This window comes from Phaethon aethereus (genome assembly GCF_964289735.1).
Source record: "Phaethon aethereus genome assembly, chromosome: 33".
Lineage (NCBI taxonomy): Eukaryota > Metazoa > Chordata > Aves > Phaethontiformes > Phaethontidae > Phaethon > Phaethon aethereus.
In genome coordinates this window covers 642,029-666,833 of record NC_138609.1, presented here as the reverse complement: position 1 = coordinate 666,833, position 24,805 = coordinate 642,029, and the positions used below count along the sequence as shown (strand labels likewise).

At 52.5% G+C, this 24,805-nt stretch overlaps 2 protein-coding genes across 2 annotated transcripts; both read right to left on the bottom strand.

The window, feature by feature from the left end:
- Nucleotides 1-14,338: 14,338 nt before the first annotated feature.
- On the bottom strand, nucleotides 14,339-17,432 carry LOC309414852 (C-type lectin domain family 2 member D-like; the record flags this gene model as incomplete). The annotated part of the gene is made up of 4 exons (XM_082012228.1): nucleotides 16,083-17,432; nucleotides 15,406-15,578; nucleotides 14,873-14,979; nucleotides 14,339-14,504 (listed from the first exon to the last, which is right to left on the bottom strand). Exons 1-4 carry the CDS (start codon nucleotides 16,165-16,167, stop codon nucleotides 14,339-14,341), a joined length of 531 nt encoding a protein of 176 aa, XP_081868354.1. The 5' UTR covers nucleotides 16,168-17,432.
- Nucleotides 17,433-22,506: 5,074 nt separating this feature from the next.
- Nucleotides 22,507-24,538, bottom strand: LOC309414851 (C-type lectin domain family 2 member E-like; the record flags this gene model as incomplete). The annotated part of the gene is made up of 5 exons (XM_082012227.1): nucleotides 22,507-22,639; nucleotides 23,035-23,138; nucleotides 23,263-23,447; nucleotides 23,526-23,618; nucleotides 24,514-24,538. The coding sequence occupies 5 exons, from the start codon at nucleotides 24,536-24,538 to the stop codon at nucleotides 22,507-22,509; spliced, it is 540 nt and encodes a 179-aa protein (XP_081868353.1).
- Between the last annotated feature and the right edge of the window lie 267 nt (nucleotides 24,539-24,805).

The window sequence follows — 24,805 nt, the reverse complement described above, 5'->3', positions numbered from 1 at the left end:
GCCTTGGGGCGAGCGTGCGTCACACCTGAGGCAATTTTTGGCATTTTAGGAGTTGTTTGTTTTTAACGCGGTTTCTCTAGGATCTGGCCGCGGGGACACGAAAGGCCATGGTGCGGGGGTGAACCCAGCTCTGGCGCTTCCCTTGCCGGAGTGGTGTGCGGGGTTTGGGGGGGGGGGGGGCGCATTTTGGCGCCGGCGGGAGAGAAGGGGCGGGGCGGCAGAGGCGCGTGGAGGTTGACTCGGTTGCGTCCGCCGGGGCGGGGAGGGGGGAGGAGAGCGGAGGGGTTGACTCGGTTGCGTCCGCCGCGGGGCTATATAAGGGGCCGCCGGGGGGCGCTCCCCGCAGTCGGAGGCCAGAGCCGGAGCTGTGCGGAGCGGAGCCGCCAAGGCGGCGGCGTGGCCTCGCCATGACGCGCGGGAGAGCCGCGCCGCAGCAGCCCACTTCGAGGGCGGCGATGCCGCCGGCGCAGAAGCGCAGCCGGGCGTCGCTGTCGGATCTCATTCTCCACGCCGTGTGTCTCTCTACGGCCCGCAAAGGGGCTTCGCTAGCCCTCATCAAGAAAACGCTCGCCACCGAGGGTTACGACGTGGTGCGGAATGGCGGGCGCTTAAAGGCAGCGCTCGGTGCTTTGGTTGATAAAGGGCTCCTACGGCGGGTGACGGGCAGCGGCGTCGCCGGTTCGTTCCGCATCGGTCGTGTCGGTAAGAAGCGAGTGGAAGGCGCTGCGCGGCGCGGGAGGGCGGCCGGTGCGGCCCGCCAGCGCCCCGCCGGGAAGACTAAAGGGCCGAGGCGCGCTGTTAAAGCTACGGCGCAGCGGTTGAAGAAGCCGGGAAGACCTCGGGGGAAGGCGGCGGCAGCAGCGGAGGTGGCCGCCGGAGTCGCGGAGGAAGCCGGGGACCCGTTGGCGGCGACTGAGGGAGAATCTTAGGAGCGCGGTGGATGAAGCAATAAACGTTGAACCCAAAGGCTCTTTTAAGAGCCACGCCAGGGGGGTCAGTAAAGGAGCTGGTCATGGCGCGGGGGGAGAGCGAGGCTGCCCGTTACCCCCGGGGCGCAGGCGGCGGTTGGGGGAGCGGCGGCGGGCGGGCCGGCCGCCGGTTTGTGCCGTTAGGGGCGGCCGGGGCGGTGGCTGGAGGAGCCGCACCGGAGGGCGAGGCCTAAATAAAAGCTGCGCCGCGGGGGTGGCGGCTGCCTGGAGTCGCCGCCGGAGGCTGCGCCGAGGGCGGGACGAGGCGGCACTGCAAGAGCTGCGCCGGGGGCCGGGCAGGGGAGGGCTGGAGCGAGGGGCGTGGCCGCTGCGCCGTGAGAGGGTGGGGCGGCGGGCCCCAATCAGGTCCGCCGCCCCGCGGAGCGCGGGTTGGTGGCGGGCGGGGCGACGGGCGGTGCAGCTTTCAACCAGGTCCGCCGCCGCGGTCCCCAGCCCCGCGGCGCCAACCATCCCCTTAAAAGGAAACCCTGTGGTGTGAAGTCATTGCTTCGAGGGTGACGTTTCACCACAAAAGAGACCTGTAATAAAAGAAGCGGCGCGACTGCCGGATTCCTTCTCCAAATACCTCGGAATTTTCCTGAAATAACAGAATTTCTCCCTAAATACCTCGGAATTCTTTCCCCCAAATTCCCGGAATTATCCCCAAATCCCCCGGAGCTGCTCCAGGGCGCGGCGGCAGCTTGGGCGGGGGCCGGGGTTTCGTTCCACTACGCCTGGGAAGGAAAACGATGGCGGGGGAGGGGGCGCGAGGGGTGCTCAGGACCCCCTGGGCAGCACCTTGGGGGGCTTCTCGGTGGGGAGGGGGGGTGTCGCCCTGGGGGGGAGCCCTCGGCCTCCTGCTGCCCGGTGACCCCGGTTTCGACCCGGCTTCGTTTCTCTCCCGGAGGAGAAAACACCCCCAAAGAACCCCCCACCAGGCCATGTGTGACCCCCCCGGACCCAAATTTTTCCTATTTAATCTTAAAACCCGCTTTGCCTGGAGCCGGGGGTGCTGAGCTGGGGACATGGTTTAATTAACGTAATTAACGCTCACCCGATGCTTTTCCTTCTCCTTTCCCTTCCCCATTGCTGTTCTCTCTAGAGTCGGTCCAAAATCAACCAGGACCCCGGGGAGCGGGGCGGGGGGAGGCTTAATTCTACCTTAAACGTCCCTTTAGGACTTTCATCCGGGATGAAAGGGACAAAATTAGAAAGGCAAAAGCCCAGCTAGAGCTCAGTCTGGCCACAGTCGTAAAGGTTAATAAAAAATGTTTTTACAAAGATATTAACAACAAAAAGAGAGGCAAGGAGAATCTCCATCCCCTACTGGATATGGCGGGGAACATTGTCTCCAAGGACGAGGACAGGGCTGAGGTACTTAATGCCTTCTTCGCCTCAGTCTTTAATAGCCACTCCAGGTATCCGCAGGATATTCAGCCCCCTGAGCTGGAAGACGGGGATGGAGAGCACAATGTACTCCTCATAATCCAGGAGGAAGCAGTCAAGGACATGCTAAGCCACCTGGACACCCACAAGTCTATGGGGCCTGATGGGATCCACCCGAGAGTACTGAGAGAGCTGGCGGAGGAGCTTGCCAAGCCACTCTCCATCGTTTATCAGCAGTCCTGGTTAACAGGGGAGGTCCCAGAAGCCTGGAGGCTTGCCAATGTGACGCCCGTCTACAAGAAAGGCCGGAAGGAGGATCCTGGGAACTACAGGCCTGTCAGCCTGACCTCTGTTCCAGGGAAGATCATGGAGCGGTTTGTCTTGAGAGTGCTCACAGGGCATCTGCAGGACAACCAAGGGATCAGGCCCAGCCAGCATGGGTTCATGAACGGCAGGTCCTGCTTGACCAACCTGATCTCCTTCTATGACCAGGTGACCCGCCTAGTGGATGAGGGAAAGGCTGTGGACGTTGTCTACCTGGACTTTAGTAAAGCCTTTGACAGCGTCTCCCACAGCATTCTCCTGGAGAAACTGGCGGCTCGTGGCTTAGACGGGTTTACTCTTCGCTGGGTGAGGAACTGGCTGGATGGCCGAGCCCAGAGAGTTGTGGTGAACGGCGTTAAATCCGGCTGGCGGCCGGTCACGAGTGGTGTTCCCCAGGGCTCGGTTCTGGGACCAGTCTTGTTCAATATCTTTATTGATGATCTGGATGAGGGAATTGAGTGCTCCCTCAGTAAGTTTGCAGATGACTCCAAGTTGGGTGGGAGTGTTGCTGGAGGGTAGGAACGCTCTGCAGAGGGATCTGGACAGGCTGGATCGATGGGCTGAGGCCAACTGTATGAGGTTTAATAAGGCCAAGTGCAGGGTCCTGCACTTCGGTCACAACAACCCCGTGCAGCGCTCCAGGCTTGGGGAGGAGTGGCTGGAGAGCTGCCCGGCGGAAAGGGACCTGGGAGTGCTGGTTGACAGCCGGCTGAATATGAGCCGGCAGTGTGCCCAGGTGGCCAAGAAGGCCAACAGCGTCCTGGCCTGTATCAGGAATAGTGTGGCCAGCAGGAGTAGGGAAGTGATTGTGCCCCTGTACTCGGCACTGGTGAGGCCGCACCTTGAATCCTGTGTTCAGTGTTGGGCCCCTCACTACAAGAAGGACGTTGAGGTGCTGGAGCGTGTCCAGAGAAGGGCAACGGAGCTGGGGAGGGGTCTGGAGCACAAGTCTGATGAGGAGCGGCTGAGGGAACTGGGGGTGTTTAGTCGGGAGCAGAGGAGGCTGAGGGGAGGCCTTATTGCTCTCTACAACTACCTGAAAGGGGGCTGTGGCGGCGAGGGTGTTGGTCTCTTCTCCCAAGTAACTAGTGATAGGACAAGAGGAAATGGCCTCAAGTTGCGCCAGGGGAGGTTTAGATTGGATATTAGGAAAAATTTCTTCACCGAGAGGGTGGTCAGGCATTGGAACAGGCTGCCCAGGGAGGTGGTGGAGTCGCCATCCCTGGAAGTGTTCAAAAAACGTGTGGATGTGGCACTTCAGGACATGGTTTAGGGGACATGGTGGTGCTGGATTAATGGTTGGACTTGATGATCTTAAAGGTCCTTTCCAACCTAGTGATTCTGTGATTCTGTGAAAACTCGGATTCTCTTTCCTTTCCCACCAAGAAATTAAAATATTTTCGCTTTGCACCTTTTTTTTTTTTTAGGGTGGGGGCACCCGCTTGCCCCCGAGGGGTTTTTCATCTCTTTGACACCAGGAGATTGCAGCGGCGGTGACATCGTGGCCGGTCTCGGCACGAAACCACCGTCGTGCTTCCATCCTGGCGAGAAGAAATCGGCGCCGGAGGTTGGCGATGGCAGCATGGAGCGAAGCTGGTGACATTCCTGGGTGAGAAAAGCAAATTTCCTCACCCACAGTTGGCCTTAAACTTGTTTTATCTCCCCCAAAACTTGTTTTATCTCCCCCAAATCGTCTTGTTTCCGGGCATTGCTGTCTCATCCCTCAGCTCTGCTTTGCCTCCCTCGGCTCCGTCACGTGGAAGGGGCTTGCAGCCAGAAATTTACCCAATTTCGTGCCATAATGCACGTTTTTTTGCACCACTTTTTATTTTTTTCCTCCCCGGCACATTGAGAAAACGGGGCGGGGGGGGGAAGGCGCAATCGGAGGGTGCAGGAGGCGTCCGAGCGCGTTGCGGCCCCGTCTGCGGGCGGGAGATTGGAGGTCTCCTCCCTCCCCGGCCGATAAAAGTTGGCGGAGACAGAGATGGGACCGAGCTTTGGCTGAGCCTGTGCCAGAGAGAGGGAGGAAGAAAACCCCAGGAGAGGAAAAAAAACCGAGCGGAGAAGAAGCCGGAGACGGAAAAGCAGCCGGAGGAACCCCAAACCGGCACCGGTGCCGTCGAGAACCCCGAAACGAGAGGGGAAAATCCCAGCGCTACCGGGTGCGTTACATCACCCTGATGTCTTTTTTGGGGGGGAAAAGGGTATTTTGAGCACTCTCCCCATCTCATCAGTAAGGGAAGGAAAGCGGATTTGTCCTTGCTTTGCCCTCAGGATCTTTGTTTCGGATTTCAAGGTGTATTGCAGGGGTCGGTCATGGTTATTATTTGCTTCTCGTCCTCCCATAACGGTCCGGCTGGGGAAATTGGGGTGAGGAACAACATGGCTCCTGCTTATATCCTAATTTAAGGGTCATTTTCCCATCCTTTTCCCACTTTTACTCATCCGCTTGCTGCTTTAATTCCCCTCTCTGCAGCTTTGCTGGGGAAAGCACGCGGAAAAGAAGCAACCCGCTTATTTTTGAGCGTCACGGCGTGGTTTATTCAACCGTTTTGGGGCTTTACTACTAATTTCCCCTGCCCTTTACCGTGGGCAACTGCTTTTTTGCACTCAAAAGCCCCAGGCCGGGTTTCAGGCGACGGATTCGAGGCCCTTTGACGCCAACCCTTATCTCCCCCGCGCACATTTTCCCCAGGGCCGGCGGCAAATTCTTCCACCTCTCGCAGGATTTCTCTGGACGCGAGAGAGTTGGACTCGGCTTATCTCAATTTTTAAGGATTTTTCTCGCTCAAATAAACCTCGTCGGCTTTGATTGCCCAAGAAAATGAATGGTGGAGGCAGGGATGGATTGAAGACGGATTCATCCCTGAGCCAGCACATGGAACGGGTATTTGGGGATATAATCGTATCTACGAGGTAGACGGGTCCATCCCAACGTGCTCCTCGTAGTCGTCGGGGAATTAATAGATTGAATCCGTCTCCGTGGGTCTCCCTGTAAACGAACCAAACTCCTTTGCAACTGCTGGGAAAAACCCGGCATTTTCTTTCAAGTATTTGGATTAAATGCAGAGGTTGAACCCGCTTTCTGACGGAAACGGGTGAAAAGCTGAGATGTGCCCACCTGTAGGATAATAATTTAATTTTATCCCTTTTTTCCCCTTTCTGTGCCTCTAGCCGGGAGGAGAGGACTTCGCGGGCGCGATGGCTTTCTTCCTCAAACCGCGGCCGCGCACGTGGGATCTTGCCCTGGACTACCACACGGCAAAACAGTTTGAAGGTAACCAAAGGCGGCCGGAGAGGGGCAAAGTACCAACCTGAAGTTTTCTGGGCTGCATCAAGTGAGATGGTGGCTGGAGTTGGAGATCCTCCCGCTCCGCCTTCGATCTCCCGGGCTCCTCCATCTCTAACCTCCATCTCTTGGCTCCTCCATCTCCACCCTGGCCTGGAGATCCTCCATCTCCAAGCTCCATCTTTTGTCTCTTCCATCTCCAACCTCAACTGGAGATCCTTCGTTTCCAACCTCCATCTCTTGGCTTTTCCATGTCCAATCTCCAACCTCCATCTCTTGGCTCCCCCATCTCCACCCTGGCCTGGAGATCCTCCATCTCCAAGCTCCATCTTTTGTCTCTTCCATCTCCAACCTCAACTGGAGATTCTTCATTTCCAACCCCCGCCTCTTGGCTCCTCCATCTCCAACCTCCATCTCTTGGCTTTTCCATGTCCAATCTCCAACCTCCATCTCTTGGCTTTTCCATGTCCAATCTCCAACCTCCATCTCTTGGCTCCCCCATCTCCAACCTGGCCTGGAGATCCTCCATCTCCAAGCTCCATCTCTTGGCTTTTCCATCTCCAGCCTCAACTGGAGATCTTCCATCTCCAAGCTCCATCTCTTGGCTCCTCCATTTCCAACCTCAACTGGAGATCCTCCAACTCTTGGCTCCTCCATCTCCAACCTCGCCACTCCTCTCCATTTCTCCTTGAAAAGTAACCAGCGAAGAGCATTTCTGGGACATGCGTCCTCTACGCTTAAGTTTGACTTCTGATTTCTCCTCCCTTTTGCTCTCCAGTGGATGTGACCCTGGATCCGGCCACAGTGGGTCCTGAGGTGATCCTCTCCGAGGACCTCAAAGAGGCCACCTGGGGTAGACCCGGACGCCGGTGGCCCGAAGGTCCAGGCCGGTTCGACACGGATCCGTGCATGTTGGGCAGCGAGGGCTTCACCTCGGGCCGTCACTACTGGGAGGTGGAGGCCAACGGGCGCTTCTGGGCCGTCGGGGTGGCCCGCGAGTCCCTTCGGCGGAAGGGCCGCGTCCTCTTCAAGCCCAACGCCGAGATCTGGGGCTTGCAGAAGTACGACGAGCTCTGCGTGGCCCTCACGGCTCCTTCCAACACCTCTGTCCCGCTCCTCGACGGGGAGATCGGCGTCTACCTGGACTACGAGGTGGGCCAGGTCTCCTTCTACGCCGTCGGCAGCCGCCAACGCGTCTTCACCTTCCCCGTGGCGTCCTTCAGCGGGGAGAGGGTCTTCCCCTACTTCTGCGTGCTCCTCTCCACCATCAAACTGGCCCTCAGGGGCTGACGCGCCGGCGCAGGGACCCCCCGAAACCGGTTCCAACGCTCCTTGATGCTCCTCAACTCTTCTTCTCCAGGTCTTGGAGACGTTTCCACCTCGGTTCGTGGTCCTACCTCTGTCTCGGACCTCTCTGTTTTGGGTCGTATCCAGGGGGTTTTGGGTTTGAGCTCGGCGCGGCTCGTCTGAAAACCGCTGTCGTTAAAGTCATCCGAAGCTCGTTAACGGGAGCGGAGCTTCACCGTGCTGCTTTTGAGCTGAAAACTTGGCTTTTCCTCCCAAACTCAGGCCCCCTCCCAAGGTTTCTTTTACCGACCTCGACGCCTGTCGCTGTCTGGGCTTCCAACCCGAATTAAACCCGTCGTTTTCGCAGCCGCCGCCGCGGTTCAAAACTGACGTCATCGCGCTCGCTTTCCTTCCGCCACCGCCCACGCGCAGGGCGTATTTCCCAGGAATTCGCCTGCGACCGGATTCGAAATCTGCTCAAAAGAGAATAAATCCCGGGTTTTTTTTTTTTTGCTCCTGTAAGACGGAGGCGTCGCTGCCCCAGCCCCACAGAGACCCCCCTAGGGCCCCCCTGGGGCTGCCCCGCATGGGACCCCAACGGCTGCCCTGGCCCCCCATGGCCTCCCTGGGCCCTTGGGACCCCCAAGGACCCCCCCGGGGCTGCCCCATAGGGGCCCCCGATGGCTGCCCTGGCCCCCCAACACCTCCTCGGTCCTTTGGGCTGCCCCATAGGGGCCCCTGACGGCTGCCCTGGTCCCTTGGGACCCCTAAGAACCCCCCCCAGGGCTGCCCCATAGGGGGCCCTCACAGCTGCCCTGGTATAGTGTATACGCTATGGTGTATAGTGCATAGTATAGAGGGTATCATATAGGGTATATAGCGTATCTATACACACACACGCTATATTTTAATATATTTTAATGTCTATATTTTTATCTATATCTGGACACATATATAGACTCTACTGTTAGTCTAGTGTATATAGTGTAGTGTGCCTATAGGCACCGTAGGCGCTATATACCACACGTCACGTGTAGCCTATATGATATATATATCCCGCGATCTGTATGTCCAGGTACGTGCCTGTTGCCTACGCACGCCCAGACGGGCCCGCACGTCCATCGGTGCGCGGACGCCTCACTCCTATATCCTGCCGCGCCTACGCCGCTATAGGAGCACCCCTATAGCCGCCCCTTGGAGGCCCCGCCCCCTGAGTCTCCGCCCCTTTGAGACCCCGCTCCCGTAGTCTCCGCCCCTTGGAGGCCCCGCCCCCGCAGCCTACGCCCCTTTGAGGCTCCGCCCCCGCAGTCTACGCCCCTTGGAGGCCCCGTTCCCGTAGTCTCCGCCCCTTCCGGTCCCGCCCCTTCCGGTCCCGCTTCCGGAAGTGCGCTGTGTGGCGGCGGGGCCATGGACCGGCGCTGGGCGCTTGCTGGCGGCGCTGGCGCTCTGCGCTCCCCCCGGGCGGGCAGGTGAGCGCGGGAGGGGCGGGGGGGCCGCTGGGGACCCCCGGGGACCCGCCTCCCCGCCGCCGGCGCCCTTTGGTGGGACTCCTGCTCCCCCCCACCATCCCTCGGGGGTGGGGGCGTGTGTTGCACACCCCCCCCGTTATTTTGCCCCCCAGCCGCCTGGTTTTACCTTTCCTTATTTATTGTCCCCCCGCCATTTTCTTGCACACCCCCCCCTTCTTTTCGCGGCTATTTTTTTGCAAGCCTCCTGTTTTTTGCAAATAGTTCCTGGGAACTAGAGGCCTGTCAGCCTGACCTCCGTACCGGGGAAGATCAGCCAGGGGCTCAGGCCCAGCCAGCACGGGTTCCTGAAAGGCAGGTGCTGCTTGACCCCCCTGATCTCCTTCTATGACCAGATGACCCGCCTGGTGCATGAGGGAAAGGCTGTGGATGTTGTCTAGCTGGACTTTAAAGCCTTTGACAGCGTCTCCCACAGCATTCTCCTGGAGAAACTGGCGGCTCATGGATTAGACAGGTTTACTCTTCACTGGGTGAGGAACTGGCTGGATGGCCGAGCCCAGAGAGTTGTGGTGAACGGCGTTAAATCCGGCTGGCGGCCGGTCACAAGCGGTGTTCCCCAGGGCTCGGTTCTGGGGCCGGTCTTGTTCAATATCTTTATAGATGATCTGGATGAGGGAATCGAGTGCTCCCTCAGTAAGTTTGCAGATGACACCAAGCTGGGTGGGAGTGTTGATCTGCCGGAGGGCAGGAACGCTCTGCAGAGGGATCTGGACAGGCTGGGTCGATGGGCAGAGGCCAACTGTATGAGGTTTAAGAAGGCCAAGTGCCAGGTCCTGCACTTTGGTCACAACAACCCCGTGCAGCGCTCCAGGCTTGGGGAGGAGCGGCTGGAGAGCTGCCCGGGGAAAAGGACCCGGGGGTGCTGGTTGACAGCCGGCTGAATATCAGCCACAGTGTGCCCAGGTGGCCAAGGCGGCCAACAGCGTCCTGGCCTGTACCAGCAATGGTCCCCCCTGCCCCCCCCCCCCCGCCCAGCATCGCTAATTAATTAATTTTCCTTTTTTGTTTTTAATTGCAGGCTGGGTTGCCCTGCCGTATCTCATCGCGTTTCTGATCAGGGCGATCTGCGTCATCGGCGGCGGCGGCCTCACCTACGCCTGGGGGATCCGGGATTTCCGGCAGGATCTGACCCGCGTCTGTCGTTGCATCGGGAAAGGAGGAGAAAATTGGGGGTTTTTGGGACAGAAGCCGCAGCCGGGACGAGGCCTCGGCCCGCAGCTCGACTTCGCGGCTGCTCCGCTCCCTCATTGAACCAAAAAAAAGCACTTTTTAAATCCGTTTTTTAAGCTGACTGGGGTTTTTGCAAGAACAGGGGGAGAAAAAACCTACCCCTGCAGACGAGTGCAAGATTTTCCTTGCTCCGAGTCTCCCCCAGCCCCCAAAAACTTGAATATGAACTAAAATAGGTTAAAATTCAAGGGACCGCTTTTAGAAAGGTGTTTTAACGCTGTTAATTATTTAGTTTTATTTATATATTTAAAATTTGACATAGGGACGATGGTGCTTTTATTCCTATCAGTAGTTAAAAAGGGACATATTCCCCTTTTTTTCTCCCTGTTTACACTGAAGAAAATGTGGGGGAAAATAAAAAAGGGCCCTAATTGAAGAATTTTTTCTATATGTATGTGGTGGTGGGGATTAATAATTAGTTATTTTTGTAATTTATTCTGTGCTTTTACAAATATATTCTTTAGTCTTGCATATTTATATTTTCCTGCCGAAAAAGGCGTTTCTTTCGCTACAAACACCACGTAGGTAAACGGGATTTATCGGGGGGATTTATAATTTTATATATTTTTATAAAGGGCGTTATGGCCAACGAGCAGCTTCCTCTGGGATGCCTGGAGGAGGAGCGAGGATGAAGGCAGAGCGTGAGGGAATTAATTAATTGCACGATTAATTTGACCTGCACTGGGATGGGGCTGTTTAATTTGGATGGGGAAGGTAAAAAAAAAAAAAAAAGCTTTTTTTTTTTCTTTTGCAGCTGGTGCAAAGGCAAAATCGCAATTTGCGGCCAACTTGGCTTCTGCCCCTCAAAATATTAAAAACCCCAAAATTTCTCCAGCAGAAGAGAGACGAAAAAAGGGTTTGGGTTTATTTTTTCCCCCTTTTGTTCATTCCCCATACTTTTTTTATCATGCTCTGTAGGGTGGGGACACCTAAACCCCCTGTTTTTAAGCCTAAAGCCCATTTTTTTAAGCCTAAACCTTCTTTTTTAAATCTAACTCCCTTTTATTAAACCTAAACCCCATTTTTGAAGCCTAAGCTCCCCCTTTTTTAAGCCTTAACCCCCTTTTTTAAGCCTAACCCCCCCATTTTAAGTCTAAACCCTCTTTTCTAAAGTCTAAACTTCTTTTTTTAATTCTAACCCCCTTTTTTAAACCTAACCCCCTTTTTTAAGTGCAAACCTCCATTTTAAGCCTAATCCCCCTTTTTAAACCTAACCCACATTTTTTTAAGGCAACCCTTTTTGAAGTCTAACCCCCTTTTATTAAGTCTAAACCCCATTTTCTAAGCCTAACCCCCCTTTTTAAAGTCTGAACTCCTTTTTGTAAACATAACCCCCCCCTTTTTTAAGCCCAAACCTCCTTTTTTAAGCCTAATCTCCTTTTTTTAAACCTAAAGCCCTTTTTTTAAGCCTAAGCCTCCCTTTTTAAGCCTAAACCCCCTTTTTAAAGCCTAAACTCCTTTTTTTAAACCTAAAACCCCCCTTTTTTAAGCCCAAACCTCCATTTTAAGCCTAATACCCCTTTTCAAAGCCTAACCCCCTTTTTTAACATAAAGCCCTTTTTTTTAAGGCCAAACCAACATTTTAAGCCGAATTCCCCCTTTTTTTAAAGCCTACCCCCCTTTTTTGTAACCTAAAGCCCTTTTTTTTAAGACCAAACCTCCTTTTTGAAGCCTAATCCCCCTTTTTTAAAGCCTAACCCTCTTTTTTAAACCTAACCCCCATTTTTTTAAGACAACCCTTTTTGAAGTCTAAACCCCAGCTTTTAAGCCTAAACCCCCTTTTTAAAGTCTGAACTCCTTTTTTTAAACTTAAACCCCCTTTTTTTTAAGCCCAAACCTCCATTTTAAGCCTAAACCCCCTTTTTTAAACCTAAACCCCATTTTTTAAAGCCTAAACCCCCCTTTTTTAACCTAAAGCCCTTTTTTTAAGCCCAAAGCTCCATTTTAAGCCTAATGCCCCTTTTTTAAAGCCTACCTCCTTTTTTTAACCTAAAGCCCTTTTTTAAGCCTAATCCCCATTTTTAAAAACCTAAAGCACTTTTTTTAAGCCTAAACCCCCTTTTTAACCCCAAACCTCCATTTTAAGCCTAATCCCCCTTTTTTAAAGCCTAAACCCCCTTTTTTTTTAACCTAAAGGTTTTTTTTAAACCTAAAGCACTTTTTTAACCTAAAGCCCCTTTTTAAGCCTAACTCCCCTTTTTTAAACTGACACCCCTTTTTTTAACTTAAAGCTCTTTTTTTAAGGCCAAACCTCATTTTTTTAAGCCTAACGCCCCTTTTTTTTTAACCAAAAGGCCCCTTTTTTTAAGCCTAGCCCCCTTTCTTTAACCTGAAGACCTTTTTTAAGCCTAATCTCCCTTTTTTTAACCTAAAGCCCCTTTTTAAAGACCAAACCTCCTTTTTTAAGCCTAACCCCCTTTTTTTTTAAAACCTAAACCCCCTTTTTTTAACCTAAAGCCCTTTTTTTAAGCCTTAAACCCCCTTTTCTTATGCCCAGACCCCCAGCAGGAGCTGGCGCGGGGCTTACGGGCTAAGGCTGAGCACGAAACCGGGACGTGCAGTTGAGCGGCGCACGCTCAACGCCGTCGCGTAGAGGTAGAAGAAGCCAAACGTACTCGTCTAGACGCGCGTATGGGCGCTGCCTTGCACGTAGCCAACCTCTTACACGTATACGTGGGCTTCCGAATACTCAATAAGCCACACGCAGGTTTTGCCGTGGATGCTCAGCTCTAGGAATTGCCAGTTCGTCAAAACCCGTCCCGGTTCATCAAAACCCGTCAAAATTCATCCCAATTCTAGGCTATTTGCTTGTTTTTTAGTGTTTCGCCCTAAATATACAGCGCACGTAGAACCCCACGGACATACAAGCCAGTGAGGTCGCCCAAGGTAAAAGCACGATACGTAACGATATATAGTTATATATGTCTATATATAGATAGATAGATATATAGTGGGACGATAATAAATTAACGTCCCACTCTGCAACGCTTTTGCAGGGCAGAACGGGTCCGAAAAGCCCCTGAATTTAAGCAGGAGCACACGCGCTTCGCGAAGCGGAAGGTTTCGAGAGCAGGAAAGTGTTCCTCGGGGTCTGGGTTAAGCTGGGCTCAACCCTGTTGATCTCAGGAGCTGGAGCTGCCAGCTCCAGCCAAGGACATCCATAATTCTGCTCCCAAAAACCCCTCGATTTGGTAAAACATTGCTGGGAGAGCATCTGAGAAGATTGCGATCACCAGGGTGCTAAAAGAGGAGAAACCAAAGGATTTCTTCAGTCCGGGCAAAAAGTTGGAATTTAACTATTACCGCTAAAAGTACCGCTAAAAGTGAAAGTGCTGCTAAAATCCTACAGTCCTCACGTTTCCACCCCCACCGCCCGTCCCCAAGTGGAGATGCTCGTCAAGAAAAGTCTTCCTTGGACATGATTGTCTGTGCGAACGGCTTAAATAAATTACAAAACGTCAGCTTGCATCAGGGTGAGACACTCAAAAGTCTTCCCTGGACGCGGCGTTGCGCGAAAACGTGCGGAAGCTTTTCTCGTATTCCTCCTTTTCGTTAAAAACCTGGCTGACTCGTGTCTCACCGGCGCCATAAGGCGAAGACATTGCCTTCTCTCTCCAACCTGTCGCTCCAACCTTGACTTGGTAGATCCTCCCCAATCCTGCCGCTCTCCCATCCCCAGCGCTGTGCCCTTGGAGAGAATAATCTGATTTTTGATGCGCAGAAGTCTCTTCACCTTCATCTTGCTCTTGGTACGGAGCCGGGTATGGTCACAGATGGACGTCGTTGCGTCGCAGCTTGGGCTTCCCTGAAGACGAGCGCAGCAAATTCTTGGAGGGCTTGCAAGCGTTGCCCATCCTTGCAGCGTTCCCACGTACTCTACGGCATCGGGAGGCTTTTCTCAGCTGTCCGAGCCTGACGGTTGCTGCTTTAACTCCACAAAAAGTGGGAAAAGCAAAAATCCTATGGCTTTTGCCCATTTTTCTGGTCGCGCTATGCAAGGCTGCAGGCATCTCGCTAAGCTTCACCCTCCAGCCATCCTCCCGGGGTCATCGATATGGCTGTGGCTTCCCTCTTGCTCTGACATTTAATTGCGGTGGGTCGTTACCCGGTGTGAATTACCGGGGTGCCGGGAGGAATCGGTTATTTTTCGTTGCGTTGGCAAATGAGAACACGTAATAACGTTGGGTTAGTTGGCAAATTTTGGCAACAGGCTTTTTTTCCCCGAGTTTGCTTTTTCTGTGGGGTTTCTGGGGGTTTTTTTGAGGTTTTCTGTTGTTTCCCTATCCTGCACCGGGTGTTTGGGTGCGAGGAGCGCTCCCCACAGCCTCTTAGGAGCTGATGCAAAGGTTTTGAGCCCATCTCGTCGCGTTGCCCTCGCTTGGGCTCCGCAGCTCAGGCTTATTACAAACCCAGCTCCTCTCGGTGCTGCAGCGGGAGGAGCTGAGCCCGCTGTCGTTCAGGTAGGCGCAGAGGCCGCCGCCGCGGATCCGAAACCTGGAAGGACGGAGGAGACAACCCACCTTAGACGGGGTCAGCAGGGAGAAGGAGAAAAATGGCGCGTTGGCTTTTTTCCTCCCTCTTCGGTTCTCGTGGGCATCAATATGCCAATACCGATGCTGAATTATTTCTATTTTGGCAAGCAGCCCGGGTTGGCCATAAGAAACGTGACGCTTTGCATGAAAAAACCCAACTTATTTAAAAATAATCTAACTAATGGTGTTTTCTCCACCAAACACACCTCTTCCACCTCTCGAGTCAAAGGGAAACACGAAGACCAGCTCTGGATGCAACGTTGCCTCTGGATGCCCCTCAAGTGCCATTGACGTCAACCGTCAACGCAACGATGGAAAACTCAGACTCACCGGTGAGCTAAATGCGAGTCGTTCACCCATTTCCACGGTTGCTCCTCATCTTCCCGTGAAAGGCCAATCCAATACTCCGAGATGCCTTTATATCTCATCGCGAAGCTCTGAAAAAGAGGAGAGAGAAAGGCTTTACGGCAGGTGACGGGGCTTTGGGACGTCTCCAGCAGGTCACCATCTGCAGAGACCTCCTTCCAACCAAGAATCTACGGTCTACCAGTCGCGCACGCTCCTTTACGGCTCTTTCGGTGTTTGAACCTTTCGATCTGCTCCCAAAAAGTGTAACCTTTAAGGCGGAGCTTTATTATTGCATAGAAACGGGGTTTTTTTGCTATAGTTCTGGCGTCGGTTGGCTTTGGTGAGAAATTTGAAGAGACCCAGGATGATCTATCCTCAAGAAAACCATCTTCCCCATCTCCTCACCCTAGATCTCCAAGGAAGGTCCTAGAAAAGCCGTCAAAGAAACCAAAAGGGTGGCAAATAATTGGCTTTTTTTTTCCCCCCGTGCTAAGCGTGTCCTCCTGCCTCCTTACCAAGTCCTCCACGCTGTCGAGCATGGCCAAGGAAGCACCAAGTGCCGAGCAGTTGTCCTGGCTGGATGTCCAGTTCCCCTCAGCGTCCAAAAAATAGTAGCATTTTCCTCTGTACCCAATCCAGTCGAACGGGCAGCGAAAGCAGGGTTGAGGGCGAGGCTGAAAAGCCTGCGCTGTCATCGATAGAGCAAGAGCGTTAAGGAGCAGCACCTTCCCCTTCGCCCTCCGGCGTGGGGAGGGTCATCCTCCACCCCGTGGCCTCCAAAAGCCTCGTCTCTGCCTCAACGGCGGGAGGAAAGAAAGAGACCCCAAGAGAAGTCTTGGGCGAGCTGGAGGGGGAAAACAAGCGCAGATCACGGCCCAGCTCGTGGCGTTGGGTGAGAAATGTGGGTGCCGTACCTTCAAAGAAGCAAACGGGGCGGCGGCCTCCAGAGGCACAAGTTTTAAGAGGATTGCCAGAACAGCCCTAGCCCCAAAAACGCACCCTTAGGTGTTGCAGTCCCTCATCAATGCGAACGTAGCGATGGGAAAAGGACGGGAGGGGGAAAAAAAGTTCTCTTGCTCCTGCAGACTTCTTGGCTTGGTGGGACTCGTGCCGACGTCTCTTGCCGCTTGGACGAGCGGCAGAGGAACGGCCCCTTCTTTGAAAAATACGAGATGAAAACCTCGGTACTCACCTGCAAAAGTGACGGCGGTGATGAGCAGAGCTGTGAACAGCACGGCCATCGTCACCTGGCAGATAAGACGCGCCTCCGGCTTCATCTCAAGGCTGTAACCTGCGGGAGAAGGGACCTTCAGTGCCTTTGTGGGGCTACCAAGGGGAGCAACACGCTCCGGGGCCGGACTGTTGGCCAAAAAAGTTGGTTTTTCCTCTTTTTTTTTTTTTCCTTGAGGATGAAGAGGGCTTTTAACGCCATCTCCCCATTTAGGGTCATCGTGGAGAGCGCCGAACCCCACATCTGAGCGCTTGGGTGATGCTCATCAAAAGCATCGTTGGGAAGAGCCTTCCGAAAAGACCGGCATCATCTGATGCCCAGATGATGAAAGGCGAGTCTCGCTCCCCACGCCAGGTGGACTTGCTGTCATTTTGGGCGACAAACATCAAAAATCCTTCTCCACCTGGAATAAAGTTATATTTTTTTTCTACTTTTGGAAACTCCTCCTTAGCGGGGGACCATTGTTTCCTCCCCAGTTCACTTCAGTTGACTCATCAATTGACTTGATGATCTTCAAGGTCTTTTCCAACCTCAACGATCCAATTCCAGCTGCAAACTCCTGCCCTGAAACATGCCATAATTAAAATTACCTTTTAATTTCTGGGTTCTGCTTCATGATTCGAGCTCAGTGGACTTTTTACTCAACCTCAACCGAGGCACTTCGGGTCTTGCAAACGATTCAAGTCCTGGTCGCTCCATCTCTGGGTCTTGTCATCCAGAACATGCTCTTTCTCCCCTCCACGAGCAAAGAAAATTCCGTTTCCTAAGGGTTTTTACCTAAAATTCTCCCTGTTTTCACCCATTTTATTTTTTTTAGGCTTCCCCCTCTTTGTCCCCAGCTGTCACATGAACCGAATCTCACGGGACAAACCCTCCTTTCCCCTCTTCCCCCCTCCCTCCCCGTGCGAAAACGGCGTTAGAAAGTTAAGTCAGAAACCAAATATGCCGAATAATTAAAAAAAAATAAAGAACCTCAACAAATCAAAAATTTAAAAGAAAAAATCAACAAATCGACGGATATGCCAACTCAAAAAAACATTCCTCCAAATCTGCGTCCCTGGCTGGGTAGAAAGAGATGATGAAAAAGACCCGAAAAGACCCAAAAAGCCCCTTTTCTACCTTATCGTGCACCAAGAGGATGATGGAGATGGGAGGAAGAGTCAGGAGAACGAAAACCGGGCAGTGCTGAAGGGAAGGCAGGGGTTAATAAATATTTTGCTGATGGGTCTAAACCGGACTTAAACCCCGGACTTATTTTTTTGGGGGTCTTTTAACACTTCACTTCTTCTAAAATTTCTTTATTCTCGTTCGGAATCGAGCAGAAATTCGGAATCTTTGAGGGAAAACCGTGGAAAGACCCGAAAGAAACGGCGACTCCTGTGCCCGAGGGAGGATTAATGAGAATAATGAGATTACGAGAATTAATGAGATGATGGGAATAGCTCAAAGCGTCTGAAGTGAGACGGTTTAGAGCAAAAATTCCATCTGCCGATCGACAAAAATTTTCCGAGGGAAGTGCTTTTTTTTTTGCCCTACCCCCCCCCCTTCCCTCAGCTGGTTTTCGGTCTCAAATTATAGAAGTGGTTAAAAAAAAAATAAGAAAAACCCGGCGATTATTGAGTTCAACGCTCTGTGCTTACCTGCTCGCTCGCTCCTTTCCGCACCCGAAAATCCAGAATAATCCCGCGTTTCCTTCATTTTGGGGGTTCCTCCTCGCCTGCTGGGCAACGTTTCACCCCTCAGAGGCGTCACGAAGGCTGTCGGTCCTCAGCCTCCCCACGGGAATTTCGGATCGCGGTACATCCGGTGCAGAAAACGTCGTTTCTACCCCTAAAATCATTTTGCACCGTGGGAGGGTCTAGAAATCCTCCAGCTACCGGTTCGAAATATCGACGGGCAGCGCCAAGGATGACGTCGGGGAAAGAAAACGTCATAAATCCCAGGGGACGACTATTTCCCTCGGGAAGGAGCAAGTCGAGGAAGCAGATGAAGGACCGTCGTGGTTTTTTTGAAGCTGCCGTCCCAAACCAAACCCACGTTTTTTATTTCTCCCCTCAGTTAAATGTTCTCCCACAGTGAAATTTTTCTCCCCATAGTTCAAAGTTTCCCCATAATTAAAGGGTTTTCCACACGATTAAAGGTTGTTCCACCCAATTAAAACGTCCTCCAATTAAAATTTCCTCCTCCAATTAAAATTTCCTCCCCCAATTAAAATTTTCTCCCACAATTAAAATTTTCTCCCAACAATTAAAATTTTCTCCCCAATTAAAATTTCCTCCCAACAATTAAAATTTTCTCCCTCCAATTCAAATTCTCTCCTATTAACATTTTCTCCCTCCAATTAAAATTTCCTCCCAACAATTAAAATTTTCTCCCTCCAATTAAAATTTCCCCAATTAAAATTTTTTCCAATTAAAATTTTCTCCCTCCAATTCAGATTTTCTCCTAACAATTAAAATTTTCTCCCTCCAATTCAGATTTTCTCCTAACAATTACATTTTTCTCCCTCCAATTCAGATTTTCTCCTAACAATTTTCTCCCTCCAATTCAGATTTTCTCCTAACAATTAAAATTTTTTCCCTCCAATCAGATTTTCTCCTAACAATTAAAATTTTCTCCCTCCAATTCAGATTCTCTCCTAACAATTACATTTTTCTCCCTCCAATTAAAATTTTCTCCCCAATTAAGATTTTCTCCCTCCAAAATTTTCCCCCTCAATTAAAATTTTCTCCCTCCAACTAAAATTTTTCCCCTCAATTAAAATTTCCTCCCCGCAATTAACGTTTTCCTCCCACAGCCAAACCTTTCTCCCGCCAATGAACGTTTTCTCCCTCAAATAAAACCTTTCCCCCGCAATGAAAATTTTCTCCCCCCAATTAAATTTTTCTCCCCCCCCGCTTAAAATCGAAGCCCAGCTTCCACCCGCCCTCCCCCAGCTGCTCCCGAGGCGCCGTACCCGCGTCCGGCGGGAAGGAGCGGGACGCCGAGGCGCGGCCTCCGGCCGAGACGAACGTCAAAACCAAAGAATTTCAAAAATTGAGAATTTGTGGGTTTTTTTGGGGGATTTCACGCGGCTCCTGCCGGGGCAGCTGCCCGGCACCAAAACCGCGGCCGTTTCCCCTGCGGCACCGCCCCGCGCCCGCTTCGCCTCCTCCTGCCTTTCCAGCGGGATTTTTGCAGCGGGGGAGGACAAACGAGCCAAAAAACGCTGATTTTGGGCAAAACGCTTCCGCTGGCCATCGTCTCGCTCCGAGGTGCCGGGGCGCCCCAGAAGGGACCTCGAGGGTGCTACGAGGATGAGTGTGATGAGCAGGCGCATCCCGCCGGCCCATTTTCCGATTTTTTTTTTTTTTTAATAAAAACGTTTTTTTTCCACGGCGCCGTCGCATCATCAACGTGCCCGGATCCCGCCTCCCCCCCAACACATCATGTGAACGCGTCGCACAGGGAAAATGCTAAAAAAATATATATATATTCTGGCAATTAAGGTATCTGACTCCAGGTGTTTACCCTGAAACCTAATTTCTTGACTTTTTTTTTTTTTTTTTTTCCCTTTTTTTTGGGTCGTTTTTAAGCACTGGTCACACGCCCTCGGGGCCGCTGCTTCTGCAGAGCGCAGGAAGAGCGAAGCGTAAAAGCAGCTCACCGCGAAAACTTTCCGTGAGGTTAACAAAACCTGCAGGCGGGGAAAAAAAGAATAAAAAGGCTAAAAAAAAAAACCAAAACCACAAAAAAACCAACCACGTAAAAATAATAAAACCGAAAATAACACAACTAAAAACTAAAACTGAAAAGAAACATAAAAATAAGCTCAACATAAATATAAAAATAATTAAAAGTTGAGATAAAATAAATAATAAAGATGGAAATAATAAAACCAAAAATAACGCAACTAAAAATGAAAACTAAAAACATAAAAATAAACACAAACATAAAAATAAAAATTAAAAATAAAAATAAAGATAATAAAAATAATAAAAACAAAATAATAAACTTAAAAATAATAAAAAATAATTAAAAACTAAAACTACAACAAAACAAAAATAAAAAAAGTAAAAAATTTAAAAGGGCAGTTCTTTTTCTTCCCTTTTTCTTCCCTTTTTCTTCTTTTTCTTTTTCTTTTTCTTTTTTCTTTTTTCTTTTTTCTTTTTTCTTTTTTCTTCCCTTTCCTTCCCTTCCCTTCCCGGCTGGGGCAGGCGGGTTCTCCCTGTCACCCCATTTCCTTGTTTGTTTTGGGAAGACTTTGGGGTTTCCTCATTTTGGGAAGACTTTTGGGTTTCCTTATTTTGGGAAGACTTGGGGTTCCTTGTTTTGGGAAGACTTCAGGGTTCCTCGTTTTGGGAAGACTTTGGGGTTCTTCATTTTGGGAAGACTTTGGGGTTTCCTCATTTTGGGAAGACTTTGGGGTTCATTTTGGGAAGACTTTTGGGAAGACTTCAGGGTTCCTCGTTTTGGGAAGACTTGGGGTTTCCTCATTTTGGGAAGACTTTGGGGTTTCCTCATTTTGGGAAGACTTTTGGGTTCCGTGTTTTGGGAAGACTTTGGGGTTCGTTTTGGGAAGACTTTTGGGAAGACTTGGGGTTCCTCGTTTTGGGAAGACTTTTGGGTTCCATGTTTTGGGAATGCTTCGGGGTTCCTCATTTTGGGAAGATTTTGGGGTTTCCTTGTTTTGGGAAGACTTTGGGCTTCCTCATTCGTTTTGGGAAGACTTGGGGTTTCCTTGCTTCGCCGTCCCCACATCACGGTTTCCGAGATCGACGGAGAAGGTTGGGTGGGTGGAAATGGCCTCTCGGGTGGGATCCCGGCTTGCGTAGAGGGGGACAAAACCTGCGAGGAAGGGACGGTTTGGCAACATCTGGAGGCTGAAGGGTTTTGCCTCCGAGACCCTTCACTCGGTGGCGAAAACCAGCCCCAAGAAGCCCAAACGTGAGCCAACGCGCGGCTCCAAATTAAACCGGTTTCGGCGGCTTCCAGGTCTGGCGAGCTCCGCCGTCGGGTGGCCAAGGCTCCGCCGCTTGGAAACCCCCTTAGGTGACGCCCTCGCTTCTGCGTCCAACCTCTAGCCCTCCGCGGAGGTGGTTTGGTTTTTCTGGAGGAAGCAAAGCGGCCGTAAACTTCCGCGGGAACTCAGGGCTTTCTTTAAATTTTTTTTTCCCCTTCCCTCTAAAACTCCTGGCTTTTTGGCATGAAAAACGTGCATTTTTCTCTTTTTTTAAGCAAACTTGGCTTCTTTCGGCTCCTGCCTCGTGCCCGCAGCGGCACGGGTTTCTCCTGAAGGTCAGCGGGCTGGGCCACCTCATCCTGCTGGTGCTGAGCGTGTGGGGTGAGCAACCAGCCCCTCTCCGCCCCTCCGAACCCAGCAAGCAAGCTCGGAGCGGGGGAAAAATTTGGGGGGTTTATTTCAGCCTACGGAAGGGACGAGGTTGCCCCAACAGAGCAAGACGCTCGCCCCAGCAGCAGTATTTTTCGCGCGGGGGTGCTGTCGTAGTCACAGTGAGCCCAGGAAATAGAAAAAAGGCAGTTTCTGATAGAGCTAATATTTATTAGACCAAGTAGTACACACAAGGGGGTCTGGGGAGGAGAAACAAGTTTTTGGGGGAGCACAGGCTGCCCCAACACCTCTCACTTCCCCGACACAGATGGAAAAACAAGAGGCGAAAGGGCGGTTCGTTCCCGCGCTCGCAGCTGAGCTGACAAGGTTTTTGGGGGAGAAAACCCCGTAACCAGAGAAATACTGTTACTGGAAACGCAGCAGGAGGCCAGGCTGGTCGGCATCACGGTGCTCTCCGGGTCTCCGGCGCTGGGTCCCGTCTCGGGCGCTTGTGCCGCGATTCGGAGGGGTCGGCCGGTGCTCCCACATCCGCGGCGTTCCGTCGCGCTGGATTTGCCAGGGAGAGGCTAGTGAGATTTAAGCCGGAGGGAACAACGGGGCAGACTCGGTGCCGGGCAATTCGCCAGGATGCCAAAACGCATCGCGGAGCGGCGGTTTGGTTGCTCCTTGCCGGGGCTGGACTCCGAGGTAATTCTGCTTCGTTTCTCCGCGTCGCGTTTCTGCCCCTCGCCTCCCGCTCCTCCAAACCCACCAAAGACACCAAAACCAGCGGGACTGAGCTTTGCAGCGGCCGGCAAAGCAGGGAGTTTTCCGAGCCTCTTGGATATTCCCAAATCTCTCTGCAACTGCAAAAGCTGGAAAGACACTAGTGGTCAGAGTACAGGACGGACCCTTCGGTCACGGCTCCGTGTCATCGTCACGAGGAGTTTCTACTTTTTTTAAGCTAAAACCGAAATAAATATATACCACCGGGAGACTCACTACCATGTCGGGTAGGGTTAAGAGCAGCTTGTGGTTGATCTCCTCTGCCGAGAGGGAAATTGCAGGTGAAATTCAGGATTTCCGGACGCCGCTTGGGCGCTTTTGCGGGTGGCTGCAGACAGAGTATTTCATCCGGGAGCACCGGTCGCTGCGGATCCCGTCAGTGGCGATATAGGCGCATTGTCCCTCGCCCCGGACGTCGAACCTGCACCAAACGGCGGAAGGGAAACTCAAAGGGAAGCAAACGGGTCGGCGGCCGAGCGTCTCCCATGAGGGTCAACAGCGTCGCAAGGAGCGGGGAACGCCCCACGCGGAACAAAAACTGCCTCCCGCTCCACAGGGGAGGGAGTATTTTCAGTTGCTTGGTCCCAGGGTGGTTCAGCCAGGGATGCCCTCAACCCCCTGCATCACGCAAACCCTCAGACCGCGGCCCAAGGGCTTTAGCCCAAGCAAGAAAAGTGGTGTTTAATCGCTCCCACCTCATTAAATCTTTATTTTTTTATATATAATATATATATATGTGTGTGTGTGTCTTCTTGCATTCAAGCCCTGACCCATCTCAGCCCAGGACACGGTTCTGTTCTCCAGAAGACGACGTACTGGTTGTGGAAGAGAGACCCGTTGGACCATCTCCAAGGTCCAGAGCCTTCCCTTCGGAGACCGACCCAGTAGTGCGAGGAACTCCCATAGCGCAAGAGGAAACGCTGGAGGAGGGGGGAAAAAAAAGCAAGTTACATATGAATCTTCACGCTACACCCTCCGGGAGAATCCCAAATCTGCTTCCCAAAAGCCACCAACACACCGGTTCCTCAGGGATTTCTCATTTACCAGCTCCTCCCGGGTGCCGACAGTGGCCAAATGGGCTCCGAGGGACAGGCAAGAGATTTGACTCCTGTTCCAGCTCGCTTCGTCCTCCACGAAGTAAAAGCATTTCTCCCCGTACCCAATCCCGTTTTCCAGGCAGCTGGGAAGGACGGGAGAGGGGCAGGACGGACAGGATGGGCATTTCTTAGCTGGAAACAAGAAAAAAAACTTAGCTGGTATGTTTTCTGCCGGAGAAGATTTTGGCACCTCCATCCTCAGCCACTTACCCGCCAGCGCGATGATGGTGAGAAGCAACGCCGCTACGACCACGGTGACGCCGATGGGGATCTTTTTATCCTTGATGCACTTGAGGCTAAAACCTGAGGACAAACCACGTGGAAGAGGCACGGCCGGCAAACCCATGGCACGAAGAGAACCCCAAGCTCCCCACAGCTCTCGAAGGCACCCGTGGGTGCCTTCAACACCTTTACGTACAGCCACAAAGCACACGGGGAGGCCACGGTGGGTGCAGGCTCAGTTCTGGGGCGCACCCCAGCGCCTTCATCAGCCTCCAAGGATTTTTCGGGCTGCCTGACCTCACTGCATCTCCTCCATCTCCCCTCAAGCACGGGCACCAGCCCCCAGACCCACGGCTTGGGCTGCCCTGTGCCTCCTGCAGCGTGCAAACAGCTTTACCTTCCTTCTCCCATCCTCCTCTCCCTCACTCCAGCTATTTTAACTGAATTTTAGCTGCCCGCGTCACGCCAAGCCCAGCCACGGCATCGCTACAGCGGTCGAGTCTTCGCCTGTGCAGAAGAAGCCCGCGCAAACGAAGCGAGCCACCGCTACCGCTGGGAAGTTGTTCTGCGGGAAATGCCCGAGCTTGGGTGTTTTTCTCCCAGGGCAAAGGGGAAAAAAGCAGCATTTCCCCTTCATCTGGTTTACTTGCACGGCAGGAAGGGAAACATGGCTTAGACCTTCAAAAAAAAACTGCTGGCTTGGAAAAACAAAGCAAGTCCCTTGATTTTACCAGCTTCTGCCGGCTCCGCTTGTCCTGGAGAGGCGGCGATTGCTTCCCCACCTCGACTGCGCGGTGTTTTCGGCTCCAGCCCCCCCCCAGGACCTGAGGGTCACCCCACAGGGTGCTGGATGGCCCCTCCAAACCCCTCCGAGCCACGTCCCCCCCCATCCAAAGCACAGAAGCCACCCCCTCCCCTCCCCATCGTGCGCAGGGCGGCTCTTAAAGCCTCGGGAAAGGGGACGGCGCTCACGTACCTGCATCACGAACAGCTTCCGCCATCGCTGGCGCCGCGGAGGGGACAGCAGCACCCTCGGGGGACGAGCGTGTCCCCCAACTCCACCAGCGGCAAGGTGAGCGGGGTCAGGAACGCCGAGACCGCAGCACGGCACCAGGGACCAGCCAGGTCCTCCTCCGTCCCGGGGCTTTGCCAGGATGTTTCTGCGGTCACTAAAATAAAAAAAAAAGACAAAAAGCTCCTAATTTCCCCCAAAACCTCAGTGCTGCTCGTCACAGCGTTTTTCTAAATCTCTCCTTTTCCTCAAAGCT